At 38.6% G+C, this 13,946-nt stretch overlaps 1 protein-coding gene and 1 pseudogene across 3 annotated transcripts in view; both read right to left on the reverse strand.

Moving 5' to 3' along the window:
- ZBTB40 (zinc finger and BTB domain containing 40) overlaps window positions 1–13,946 on the reverse strand; it is a 65,405-nt gene that overhangs the window by 22,283 nt on the left and 29,176 nt on the right. For 2 of the 3 annotated variants that reach the window (XM_015598882.2, XM_006924468.3), the window contains exons 2-6: window positions 12,801–13,569; window positions 12,257–12,390; window positions 5,478–5,670; window positions 4,710–4,852; window positions 439–631 (exon numbers count right to left, since the gene is read on the reverse strand). In XM_015598882.2, the coding sequence (XP_015454368.1) occupies window positions 439–631; window positions 4,710–4,852; window positions 5,478–5,670; window positions 12,257–12,390; window positions 12,801–13,494 (1,357 nt within the window). In that variant the 5' untranslated portion in view covers window positions 13,495–13,569. The remainder of the gene's footprint in view (window positions 1–438; window positions 632–4,709; window positions 4,853–5,477; window positions 5,671–12,256; window positions 12,391–12,800; window positions 13,570–13,946) is intronic. The other variant, XM_015598881.2, reaches the window with a different exon arrangement.
- LOC112473105 lies at window positions 3,419–3,537 on the reverse strand (annotated as a pseudogene).

Below are 13,946 nucleotides of genomic sequence, written 5' to 3' on the forward strand. Positions count from 1 at the left end.
GACTCATTGCTCCAAAATGAATGGACACGAGAGGTGTTAATTGTGGGACTACTGGAACCAAACAGCACTCAAGTGGGATGGGGAAGTCAAGATTTGAGTTTTTGCTGCTCACATTTGTCAACATAACTTGTCAAAGCCTTGTGAGCCCGTCTGCTCCGTAGGCATTCACAGGTGACACATGACAGCCCTAGGGAAGCCACAGTGTAACACACCCTGCATCACTGAAACATTATGAGGGAGCTTAATGGAGAAGAGTAATTCTCGGATATCAGATCTTAACTCCAGAAATACTGAGAATCATTGATTTGTGACAGCCAGTTTCTGTTTTGCAATAGCATTTCTTAACATTATCTTATCTCCCCAGCATGGAACTAGAAAGGGTGTTTTAATTTTATGTAGGAGTGGTTCCAGTCCAGAGAGTCAACAATTAACTAATACCTGTGGTGCCAGGCAAAGTGGCTAGTTTCTGCAAATTCTCCAGCAGAAGGCCCAAGTTCGGGAATGTCTTCTTCACAGCCTGGAGGAGTTTTACCAAACTCTCAGCAGTCAGGGTCTTCTCTTCAGACATTCTGTGCAACAAATTTTCTATTGTCTCCTTGGGTGTTCCTCCCTCACAGCAATTCAGAATCACCTGCGGTGGCAAGCAATCAACCAGACACCAGTTACTGGCAATTCTAAGTGTATCTGAGACTCCACTGGAAAACACTGCAAGATGGCATTACAAGATGCCCTATCTCCAGCTTCTCCTCCGCTGGTCTCTAGTGTTACTTTTTTCCTAGTCTCTTCCTTAGTCTGTTTCAATAAAAATCTAAAACATTTTCCAAATAAATAGCTCTATGAAAATCAATCTTTCTCAATTGCAGGTCTGTATATATTTTTTGCCTCCAACAGTTTGCATTTTGTGAAAATACTCTTACACTTCGGCCTGTATGGGAGAGCAAGTGGCTTCCATCTAACCTGATTCTTTAGATTTAGTTTGTTCAGACACTAAGATTGAGAAATAGACTGACAATTAATTAATACAAGTTAAAGTGTTTTTCGATCTCTGTTCAGTAAAGTACGTGAGAGTGGTACAGGCTGCAACTGCAGAGCAATTCTATTATTTTACTTCTTTTTACTTTATTTGCATAGCAACTGGAATACCCAAATAATTTATATGTTAGTCTGTGGCCTCCAAAATAATAGATTTAAAGTATATTTATAGATTATTTTTCTTGTGGATTCTTTATTATCTATCCTTCTCATTCTCAACGGCACATACTTCAGTTCCAGTCATCATCCCACAATTCCATTCTCTGTTCTTCTTTGGTGGGTTAGAAGATGTTCTAAGGCCAGAGGGCACATGGCTCCAGTAAAAGGTTGAAAAATAAAACACATGACGGCTATTTTACAGATATTTTCCTATTACAATAGAACTATTAATGGATTGTGACTCGATATCCATAACTTGGCTCTTATGGAACTGATTATGCAGGGGATTATTCAATACATGTAATCTACAGATTCACAGAACTGAGTTTTGAGTTTTCCTTCGGGAAAGTATCAGCTCTCAGGAGAAAGAGTAAAGCAGATCAGTCATGGCAGCATGCCGGAGGATGTCATTATCAAATTAACTCCCATTTTAAAATAATGAATTTTGCTACAAAACCAAATTGGTTTTACATATATGAAAGGAATATCTACATTATATTTATGATAGGAATGTACATATTTAAATCAAGTTGTCATATTTCCTGTTAGTACAGAACATAGTCATTCTCTTAGTTAAGGTTTAATATATATTAATTTCTACTAAATGAATCACAATTTAAAATTTAAGAGCTTCTATCTAAAAACCATACTGATTTCAGTGCTATCTCTTAGTTCTTAAGCAATAACCTGATACATAATGAGGCAGCCAGACACTGTTAAAAGTAGAGGATGTCATTATCAAATTAACTCCCATTTTAAAATAATGAATTTTGCTACAAAACCAAATTGGTTTTACATATATGAAAGGAATATCTACATTATATTTATGATAGGAATGTACATATTATAAATCAAGTTGTCATATTTCCTGTTAGTACAGAACATAGTCATTCTCTTAGTTAAGGTTTAATATATATTAATTTCTACTAAATGAATCACAATTTAAAATTTAAGAGCTTCTATCTAAAAACCATACTGATTTCAGTGCTATCTCTTAGTTCTTAAGCAATAACCTGATACATAATGAGGCAGCCAGACACTGTTAAAAGTAGAAATAGGTTTTAAAGCCAGACAGGCCTGGCTTGAACACCAGTTCTAAAATTTATTGCCTGTGTGAGCTTGGACAAGTTATTTAATTCTTTGAACTTTATTTTCATCACCTGTAAAAAAAGATAACTATACCACTCCTCTTGCACAGTTCTTATAAGGATTCTGTAAAATGAAGTTACTATTTGTAGAACCCAGTATAACTCCTAGGCTCTGTGTGACCATTAATAAATGATAGTGGTTACTGATATTATTAGGAAGTAGTATGCACAGTGGTTAAGAGAATGTGCTTTGTTTAGAAGTCTGGGTTCCAGTATTCCACAAGCAGCTATGTCTTTGGGTGAGCTGCTCAGCCTCCTCCCATGTCTTGTTCCTTCATCTTTAAAAATTAGGGTAATATCCATGGCTTTATAAAGTTGCTATGAGGGTAGAATTTATATGCTTACAAGGTCCTCAGCATACTTCTTGGCACACAGTAAGCAATAAATAAATGGAAGCTATAATAATTACTATTTTTGCATGTTTCTCATCCTGAAGACTTTCCTATTTGCCATTTTTTTTACAGAACTTGAGATATGTATAGATAAGCACCATGGTGCCTATGGTGAGCATCGTTCCATAACAGAAAACTATTCCAAAAGGTGCAAGTGCCTGTTCCCTGTGATTTCAAAACACTGTGGCTATTCGATCGACATGCTCTTCCACACTTCTGCTTTATTATTTTGCTTCAATTTTCCTAAGGAGTAGCTTAATGAAGCTCTGGTGGAATCCCAATCCGAAGAAGTGTTTTTGTGATTTATAACTAATTTAAGTTCTTCTGCTTCAGCCCTTTCTGTCAAGTAAACTGAAAGTGACAGAAGAAAATGACAGTGTGGTCTGTCTGGCTGCAGAGAATGAGACTGAGTTTGGGCTATACCTATAAACACTGTTTTACCAAGATAATGAAACAGCTCAAAGGACACGTTCGATCCAGCTAATAAGGAAAAGGTTTGAATGAGCAATGGAATAAAATCACTAAGGGAATCAGTTACCTCTGGAACTATAAGCAACTTACTTTAACTGAGTGCCTGAAAGTACACTTAATCTCAAGTCTAAGGAGAAAACAGGGGTTTAATCTTAATATTGTGTAATATCTTTCTCTAAGAAGTTCAGAGGAGTTAAAAAAAAAATTTTTTTTAAATGCCTACTGCACCTGGTCTTCCTAGGTGGTCTCCCATCCAAGTACTAACCAGGTCCGACCCTGCTTAGCTTCTGAGATCAGATGAGATCGGGCACTTTCAGGGTGGCACGGCCGCAGTAAAAATTTTAAAATATAGTTATTTTGCAAAATAAAATTGAGATTAAAGATTATTCCCATTTTACATGAGAAAACAGCAACACAAGATTACTGAGAAAAAGAAAGTCTAGAATCAAGTTTCACTATTAATCCAGTGTTTAGCCATTATGCCAGTGGTTTCTAAACATTTTCTCTCCTGAACATTTAAGCCACTTCCCACAGTTATAAGAATTGGTGCCACAAAAGTTCTCAGTGCCTATTCCTTCCTGCCAGATACAAAAATATTTTTAGCACAAAGTTGAAATCAATAACACCAACAAATACAGTTATCTAGTTGACTTGAAAAGTCATGCCAGCAATTTCATGAGGATTTTAGTAGCTAGCTAGTGAGAGAGTAAATTGGTATAACCTTCTTGAAGGGCAATTTGGCAATATATATCAAGTACTTGAAAAATTTATACTATTCCAAAATCCTACTTCTTAAAAATTATCCTAAGGAAATAATTTTAGAAATATGCAAAGATTTGTGTACAAGAATATTCTCTACAACATATTTATAATAGAGGAATACTGGAACAAATGCCCAACAATAAAGAATTAATGAATTACGGTATGTCCATTAGACAGAATACCATACAGCTACCAAAATACATATTGTTAGTATGGAAATGTATTTGCAGTACAGTAAATAAAAAAGCACGAAAGTGTATGATAACACCATTCCAGGATAATTCAAATGAGAAAAAGTGGAAGCACGTGCTCCAAAATGTTAGCAGTGATTGTCTCTGAATGATGAGATGGTGAGAGATTTGAATTTTTTTCTTTCTGCTTGTTTTCCCAATTTTCTACAGATGAACAGTATATCATTTCTGTAAGGAGGAAAAGTGTCATAATAATTCCAAATGTACCTAGACACTTAACTCTTGGGACAACTAATTTATAATAAAAACTCACTGAGTCAGAGCAGGAACAGCCATTCATCCATGTATCTAATCATTTAATACACGACTATAACATGCAAGCTGTTGTAAGTTACAGAGGCATGAATCAAGAATCTGAACTTCAAGGTGCTTATTGTATAGTATGTACAAGATACTGCAAGGTAAAAAGTGTTATGTACCACAAAAGAGGTAAAAAAAAAAAAAAAAGGGCTACATGAATTCAGAAGGGAGGAGGAGGCACTCGACACAGTTACCCTTTTCTCAGTGGCAGTCAGGGATTCCTCCTTGGCTGTTTCCAGGAACTCCGTAATAGGTCTCAGCTGTGTTACACATTGGATCAGGTCCTCTTTGTGTTCTAGTAACAGAACAGACAAGGTCTTTCCCTCCTCTGTGCTCCCTGGGGGAGAAAGCGTTAGAGACGCACAAGAGAAGCAGAGAAGCTAGTCAATTTGAAGAAAATGACAGCATGGTTTGTCAAGAGAGATCTAACAGAATAGTAAAGTGATTCTCAGCCTATTCTGAGGACCCAAATGCAGAATCTCTCCTTTTGGAGAGGAAAATACTTTATTATTCTGTTTAAACTCTATGAAAGGAAAAATGTTTCATTTATCTGTTGAAACACAAAGCTGCAGAGCCAGCCAGAGGTTAACTTCTAGTTGGCAAGGCCACTGCTTTGTACCTAACCCAAATGAGAGAAACTTCAGCCTTGAAAAGTGCTGTCAGTGAACCAGTTCACCCTGAACACTCAAAACACCGATTTGGATGTGTGGCTTTTTGAAGGGCAGAAGAACGGTGGTTTTCTTCAACTTCAAGGTGTCAGACTAGTTTAGTTAACTAGGGGACAGAAATGGAGACTCATATTTAGTTCGAATATACTTAACATGCAGCTTCTGGAATTACATGTAGAGTTTATGTGAAAATCACTTAACTAAGCCACTGAAGAAACGTATCACCAGAGCAAATGGTACAGCATCTGCCCAGAATAAAACTCAGTGACTCAGGTGGATGGGGTTTTCTCCTACCTTTTGGCTGCACTGCTTCCATATCTTCTGGCTTTCTGCCTAACAGTGCTGTCTTTACTGCAGAATTAGAATCTTGGTACAGCCTCAACAGGGACACAACAGCCTGAACATCCAGGCTCTCTTCTCTTACTTTATCCAGGATTCTCTGGAATGCTGAATGTCCTTCCTTACCCTCAAGACATCCCATTATGGTCTGTGGAACAAAAGTAACAGAAAGAGAGATCAGCCAGACACAAGAACTCCACGCTTCTTGGACTTGGCAAGTAAGACCCTCAATACTTCAATTCCCTCGTACTTCACCTTCCTGTGACATCTGGCATTACCACAGTCTCTGTACAACAATTCTCTAACTTCATCACACTGAAGCATTTTGGATACACACTCGCCTTTCTGACCACTCCTTTTCAGCTTTCCTCAATGGTTCTTCTTCCAAATCCATAACCATAAGCAGTAAGACTGGTCTCAACTCTTTTATTTTTTCTCTCTTTGTTCTCTCCTTTTTGGAAAGCTCTCACATGTCACCTTTATGCAGATAACCCTGAAAAATAGCTCTCTGATCCTGAGCTCTGTGTTTAAATGCAGAGCCACACAGTTTCTGCTAGATATGCCTTATTCTCCAGAGGTCTCAGCACCATATGTCTGAAACCAAACTCAACATCTTGGCTCTTCCAAACCTAGAGTACAAAAAATATCGATACTCCAGTGATAAAAGAAACAAAATTAGCATTCCTTTCTTTGGATGGAGCATCTCTCACACAAATGAAAGGAAGGCCAACTGGAATGCAGGATTAATATTTCTATTTTGGCAATATTGAATTTATCTGGAAAAAATCTGGTAACCAAAACTTAATTTCATGTGTATGCTCTTAGTATAGTCTTTGCATTTCTACCTGGCAAAACTATAACTTACCTTTGATGTTTTTCACTGTCAATACTATAGAAGAAAATAGAATTTTTTCAAGAGTTTTTAGAGAGCGAAAAGCTAAGGTTTTCTATATACACAAACACACATACAATGAAAGGATCTCATCAATATCTACACTTTCAAAGTTCAGCTAGACAGTTATAAATTCTAGTAGTAATTATACATTTAAAATTTTTGTTTAGAGAGATTGTCTTTCTCCCCTCCTCCCAAATAAATAGTATTTATAAATCAGTTAGATTTAGTTTGTTTCCTGATCACAGAATGGCTGTATAAAGCTCAATTAAACATTTTTTAAAGGTCCCTATGTATTTTGGTTATCTCTTAAAGTAAAAGATAAGACACAGTAATCCATATTAAGATTTTATTGGAATAAGTAACTATCATGAACTTATCTTGTCTCTATTTTAAAAATAAGGAGATAAAGGCATCAACTGATTGCTTAATTCTCTTTAGTCACGTTTATTCATCCCATCATGCTTTTGTCAGCTGGCCTAAATCTCTTCAGAATGCCTTTTCCCTGACAGCAGTAAGGACCCGAGGAAGACAGTCTGCCTCTAAAATGGTTCTCAATATCCCTGCTTCCAGGCACTTAGGCCCTTTGGGCTGAACCTAATGACTAAGGAAGATTATATGACAAAAGTAAGAGGATGCCACTTCTGAGGTTAGGTTACTAGACTTCCATCTTGCCTGTGTGTGCACTCTCACTCTCTCTGCCTTTGCTCTGGGTGTGTGCGAGCTGCCTTGTTGTGAGCTGCCTAAAGAGAGGCCCAAGTCACAGGCAACTCATGTCTTTAGACAACACAGTCATGTGAGTGTGAGCTCAGAAAAAGCACGCCCCCAGGTGAGCCTTGAGATGTCTACAGCCCTGGCTGACACCTGACTGCAGCCCTGTGAGCAACCGCGGGCCAGGGACTCAGCTAAGCTATGTCTGGATTCCTGACCCACAGAGAGGGAGGTAATAAATGTTTGTTCTTTAAGCTGCTACTGTTCTTTAAGCTGCTACGCGTTCCAATAATTTGTTACACAGCAACAGATAACCAATAAAGACTCATTTGTTGCTAATGCCCTTAGTAAACATGTTTCTTCCTCTTTATTTGCTTTCCTTCTTTTCTTTAGTGCATCATAATTGATATAGCATATAGGTATCTCATTCTATACTTGGCCAGTTTTGTTCACCCGAAGCTCTCCAAATATCCCAAATCCACCTTTCTTAGCGTCCGATTTGTCTGGCATTATCATGCGAGCCACTGGAGAAGAGAAGCTTTCATCAATGGTAGCATCTGATATGCTTCTCATTATCCTCTCTGCTTTCTTCTCTTGTGCAGAACTACTCAGCAGTGAAATTAAAACATTTGTTAACTTCACTGCTCAGCAGCGATGCTAGGGTGACCATCTGGGGAGAGAAACAGGGGTGGGCTGATGAAAGGGCCAGGAGGGAGCAGTCTATTGCCTGGACGGCCCTGCTCTTCCTTCCAGAACCTACTGGGGACCTGTATCAGAGCCAACATTCATAACTGTTACTCCATCAGCCGCCCATGCTGCCTGGGGCTCCACAGTGGAGTGAGCCCTTTTCTGAAACAGTGTATCTGCCTCAACAGAAGGGTATCACATATTGCTACAGGCTGGAGCTCACTGATGGCTACCATGTTACAGAACTCTAAGAGATGAACCAAAATGGAGTTTTATTCTTCAACCATACATTTGGAACTCCACTGATTCTTAGAGTTAAAGATATGTCAATAAATTCCTATCAATTCATAGTCACATGTGTAATCAAAGCATTTTTGTCTATAAAATATAGGTCGATATATTTAAAGTTGGGACAGTTTCCTTTCTCTCTGTTATATGTGAAAAACCATTTAACCTTTCCCTCACACTTAGGTCTTTTAACTGAATTTACTTATTTTCCCGACTGTTTGCCTACTGCTTTCAGATGTGCTTGGGTGACACTGTATTCTTGCTCACTCATGCTTCCCCTAAACGCCAAGGGCCACAGACTCCAAGAGCTCAACACCATCTCAGACACTGTGCATATGTGCCATCTACTTTGCCCCTCTCATCAATCCTAGGAGGTATTACTATGACTAGTTAAATGAGAGTTGGAGAGGGGAAGTAACCTGCCCAAGGTCACATGGCGAGTAAGCAGAGAAGTCTAGATGAAACACTGAACTCATTCAATTGACCTAGCACCCCTTTCTCTCAGTTCCGTCTCCCAGATTTTGAGTGTAACCAAATCCATTTACACTGGATTCTACTGGGCTTACTGGAATCTATATCACTTTGAACACTGTAGCAGTAGCCAGACAATCTGTAACATTCCTCTTGGTCTCAATTAGTATAGACTGGTACATAGCAGATGGTTAATAAATGCTACCCTAATGTAATTTCCTTGCCATAAAAGCACTAGCCTTCTATCTGTGGCAGCACATCTTAGCCTTAATAATTAGGACAGAGGAGATGTGGAAAAACAACAGCTTATTTTCATCTCTCCTAGACCTTCAAAATGAATCCCGTTAACTACTTCTCAAGAGGGTCAGCCTACCCTGTCGGCAAACACAGTTTACAAAACACGAACCTGAACTTGACAAACCTCCAAAGCAGCGACATGGCTGAAAACATTAGATTCACATAGGAGATAGGACTTAAGTGCCTTTGAAACAAAGTTGAAGGAGAAAAAAATGCTACTACATCTTCAGCGTTGGGAGTCTTTCTAGAATGTTAGGTGAAAAGTGGATCAAACAGCAAGGAAATCAATAGCAGAAACAGTTAACTCTTTATTGTAGTGAAAGACTCACTTTGTTATATGCACAATTAATTAAAAGCAGGGACACGGCTAAGAATAAAGAAGACAAAAGTTCTAGTGTAGAAGCTGAAAAAAAGCCCGAGTCTGCCTTTTAAATAAAGATGTTACTCAGCTCAGAGAGAAAGCCTCTTAGGTCAGTATCTGCTTTTTCCAATGGGTAGGGGATAGTATACTGAGATAGAGACAGGCAGAAGACACGTCCTCATCCCAGCACCCAGGAGACTTCTCCTTAATCAGTTTTAGCTTTGGTTTCACACAATTCGAGCAGCCCAGCCTCTTCTCATGTTGCTGCAATCATTGCTCAGGCAATGGCTTTGCCACCTTTCATCATTTATCCCAGGAAAAAAAATAATCAAGACACTGGTTCACGATGTCTTCCCTAATCTCAATCCAGGCCCGCTGCACGCCCTATATTCATTTTTCAGAAAAGGAAGAAGCTGGTGCATCTCAACCAGAACATCACTCAAAAGCCTTACAACAAGTCTCAAAATCACACATAAGGGTGGATTATTTTCAATATTAAGCTACCTCAAGTTATGTTATGACTGATTAACCAAATAACTTCCAACAACAAAAAACATTCAAAAAGATCATTGGGAGCTAAAAATGTATAAACAGAAAAACAACAACAAACGAAACCCTCCAAATAATCTTTACAATTGTAGCTGAAAATGTAGAATGACGTTCCAAGTGAACTGTTCTTAAATACACTGAACATCTAAGTCTTTGGTGATTCCTGGAGTTTGGTGACTTCTGCATATACTTCCCCCCAAATTACACAGGTAGCAGAATTTCTTTGCTGTCAAGACATAATCTTTAAGGACAGGGATCCAGTCCTATTTACATTTGTTTTCCTAGTAATCAGCTCAATGCCAGGCACATGCCAGTTGCTCAGTAAATATTTGCTGAATCAAGGGGTAAGCAAAGAGTAATACTTGGGGAAAATGGGTATTTAGCAACCCCTCAAGACTTTGAGAGATGTTAGCATAGACACCGTGGCACCTGCCATCATGTACTAAGAATTCTGTAAGCCATTAGTTTTCCAGCAGTGCTTCTCAAAATGTGGTTTAGAGATACCAAAACCACAGCTCATGAGGAACTTGCTAAAGATGGAGATTTCCAAGTTCTATCACAACCTGAGAGAGAGAGAGAGAGAGAGACAGACAGACAGACAGACTGAGAGAGAGAGAGAGAGAGAGAGAGAGAGAGGAGCAGGGCCTCAGTACAAAGCAGTACTTTCCTAACTCTGTATTTTATTTAATTTAATCTTATGTTCTTAAAGTATCTTCCTCCTTTTTCTTCCTGCAGCAAAAAGATTTATTATGGAATATAACAGAATCAGTTTTAAATACAGCCACCAAATGATTTGTGGAGCCCTTCCTCTGACCTCCAAAACTGAGGAAGAAATAACATAAGCCTATAATGATCACCAACAGTGATTCAGTGTTCTTTCAAAGTACTATTAATGTTATTGCCATCAAAAGATTAGGACAAGAATTGGAGGGGAAAAAAATGTTAAATGAACCCATGTACAGTAAATATTTTTGAGCACCTGTTACGTGCCAGACACTTTTAGGTACCAGTGTATAAGACACAGCTGAAATAAATACAGAAGTGTCACTAATAATTTCAGTATTGCTGATCTAAGGAATGATGTTGCTCCTTTGTATCCGAAGTCAAGTGGAGAGGAAGTCTTAAGAGAGAAAATAAAGAGGTGTGCCTATAGCTATCAAGGTAACGAACTACTGACAAAAATGATGGATTGAACAGTTAAGAGGACATCTAAGTGCAAAAATATAAAACCATAATGTCCTTCAGCATAATTGGTATAGAGTACCAAGGATTTACAACCTGAAACCTCCCGAACAGAGTCATCAGCTTTAGCCCAATCTTGTAAATAGCTTATCTCTCAAGAAAATAACTTACAGCCAACTGTCAATTAACCATTGTTAAAGTAAATACTTGACCTTGATTTTTTTTTTTAAAGCAACTTGCTATGCATCAGGGATATATTTAAATAATAGAAAACATTTATTTCTTGGATTAATAGTAACTAACAAAACCTAAATTGCCTATGGCAATGTGGAAACCTCCAAATACTAGCTCACCAATCAGATGAGCAACCCTACGGGAGCAGAGTCCTCTCTGCCAGCACCTCTCAGAACAGAGGCACGGCTGGGAAAAGGAGGAGGCAAGGGGGTTCTAAAGTGGCCGTGGAGTCACTCCTGCAAGGTCATGAGGAATTAGGTGGCAAGCGAGCCCACTGATGGGCATGTGCCTCACTGAAATATTGAAGGAAAAAAAATTGTCAGCTAAGAAACAGAGCATGATAACCATTTGGCAGTTTCTGTCAGTCAGTAAAGCATTTATACATACATGGCATATACACATAATTTTTACCCTAGTGGGGGGCAATATTAACTCAATGTGTAAGAGAACGGCTCAAAGTTAGAATGCTTAGGTTTGAATTCTTGTTCAGAGTCTTATAATCTCTGTGACCTTGGCCAAGATATATCACCTCTTTGAGACAGTTTTCTCATCTATAAAACAAGGCTGAAAAATAGTAAAATAGTATCCACCTCAATGATTTCTGTGAGGATTAAATAACATATGTACCAAACATAGCACAATAAATGTTCAACAAATGTTCACCATTATTGTTTTGATGTCTGAAAATAACCATTATGTTCCTAAAATTGGATGCAATTTACTATGTAAGTTTATACATCCTTTTTGTAGCATGTTTTCAGTGTTATTGTTTTGTTTAATCCTTGATTAATCAGAGAAAATGGTGTAATCAGTTAAGTATTCTGGATCAGAAGTGGCTATAAGTTGAGATTTACTTGGTAATCAAACGACAATTTTGTTTTGAAAGTATCCTGCCTAGTACTTTTGCAAAGCTGTCTTTTAGGGAATAAATGTCAAAAAAATTAAACTTTGAAAAAATTGAGAATCTAGGGTATTTTGCATTTTCATAATTCTGCCTCATATGGAAAGCGGAGCTGGTACCCTTAGAACACTAAACCAGCAAACAAAACTCATGGTACCTACCTTCTTCTGTGCATCTTTAATTTCTGAACATTCTTCTAGTTTATTTAAAACATCCTGGGTAACAGAGAGTGCATCTGAGAAGATATCTGCATTATCTAGAAGAAAATTCAACTGGTAGTGTTTCCTCTCGTACTCTGAATATAAAACAAAACAAAATAAAAAATCAATGATTCACTACTTAAAATGATTTTGAAAAGTTTAAGTTATCCAAGAACCTTTAGGTCATAGACTGCATTTATAATTGATGCCTAGTGCATCAGTTATGAGTAATAGAAAACAGTGTCTCTAATAGCTTTCCCCGTTGTGCCATCCTCCCCCTAGTTAAAGTAATGGGTAAATACAAAAAATGGCACATTATTTCAATACTGCGTTTTTGCTCTGCAGTTCAGCTTCAGACTTCTAACACTCAAAAACACAGACACTTTTAAAAGAAGAATCTAACAGTGGTCTTTGGTAAATTTATCAATGAAACAAAAAAATTGTAAAGATCATTGAATCTAGTAATTGACGGTAGATTACAAAACAACTATTACACGAATGTTACCTGGTTCTGTGCTCGCCTCCTTTGCTTTACTAAAGGCTTGTACAACAGGGGAAGGAGAACAAACTTGAGAGGTATGAGGAGCCTCCAATGGGACATCCGCATCTTCCCGAATCTCCTGGGCAGTGGAAGGATCCACACTTATCTCTTGTGCAACTGTGTGGACTGCTTCCTGGGTCTCAGCCTTCACAGGGCCCCCTCCAGGGGTAGAACCCTCCGGGGAAGGATGCTCTCCAGAACCCTCTGAAGAGAGGATTTCTGCTTCAGGCTTCTCTGAGTCCTTTCTGAATGAATCTGATGATAGCATGGAGACATCCCTCACCACTTGACCCTGAACAGAGCAGTTGACAAGGCTGGTTAGAAGATTTTTACAGCTAACAGCCACATCGAACATCTGTAGGCTGTCAGCTAAAGAGATGATTTTGGAGAAGTTGTGCTTGCCCACAGGTAGTTTGCCAGTGTACATCATTTCTAACAAGAGAGCAAACTCCTCAGGGCTCACTACAGATGCATCGATGGAGATGGTGTCTGTGTTGTCCAGCAGGGTTTTGAACAGGAGGCTGGCAGCAGCCAGGACAAGTTTGTGGGCCCTGAAATAAATGGTACCAATGGAAATGGTGCAGTCACAGAACTGCTGCTCCTTGCACAGCATGTAGAGCTGCTGCAGCAGCTGCCGGCTATAGTTGGGGAGCTCCATCACGTCAGCTCTCCACCGAGGAGTTCTCTTCCTCCCTTCTTCCAGGACCCACTTTATGAGGATCAGCACCAGATCCTAGAGAAACCCCAAAAATGCCATGTTAATACTCCACGACACACAGGGAAATGCCTTGGATGAAATATTAAAACAAACGAATCAACAAAAAGGCAATTCATTTGATCATTCGACAAATGTTGCTCAAATAGTGTGAAGCACTGTGCCAGGTATACGAAATTAATAATAATCATCATCATGTGTTTAACTATATGAATGGCACTATACTTAGTGCTTCATCTGGATGATCTTATTTGATCCTCACAAGAACTCAATGGAAAAGATACTATAACCTCCCCATTTTTCTGAGACTGAAATGCAAAGGGACCGGGAGAACCAGCCTAAGGGAAAACAGCCGTTAAATGGCATGCCCATAACACTGATTTCAAAGCTGTAAG

This window comes from Pteropus alecto, unplaced genomic scaffold (assembly GCF_000325575.1).
Source record: "Pteropus alecto unplaced genomic scaffold, ASM32557v1 scaffold39, whole genome shotgun sequence".
Lineage (NCBI taxonomy): Eukaryota > Metazoa > Chordata > Mammalia > Chiroptera > Pteropodidae > Pteropus > Pteropus alecto.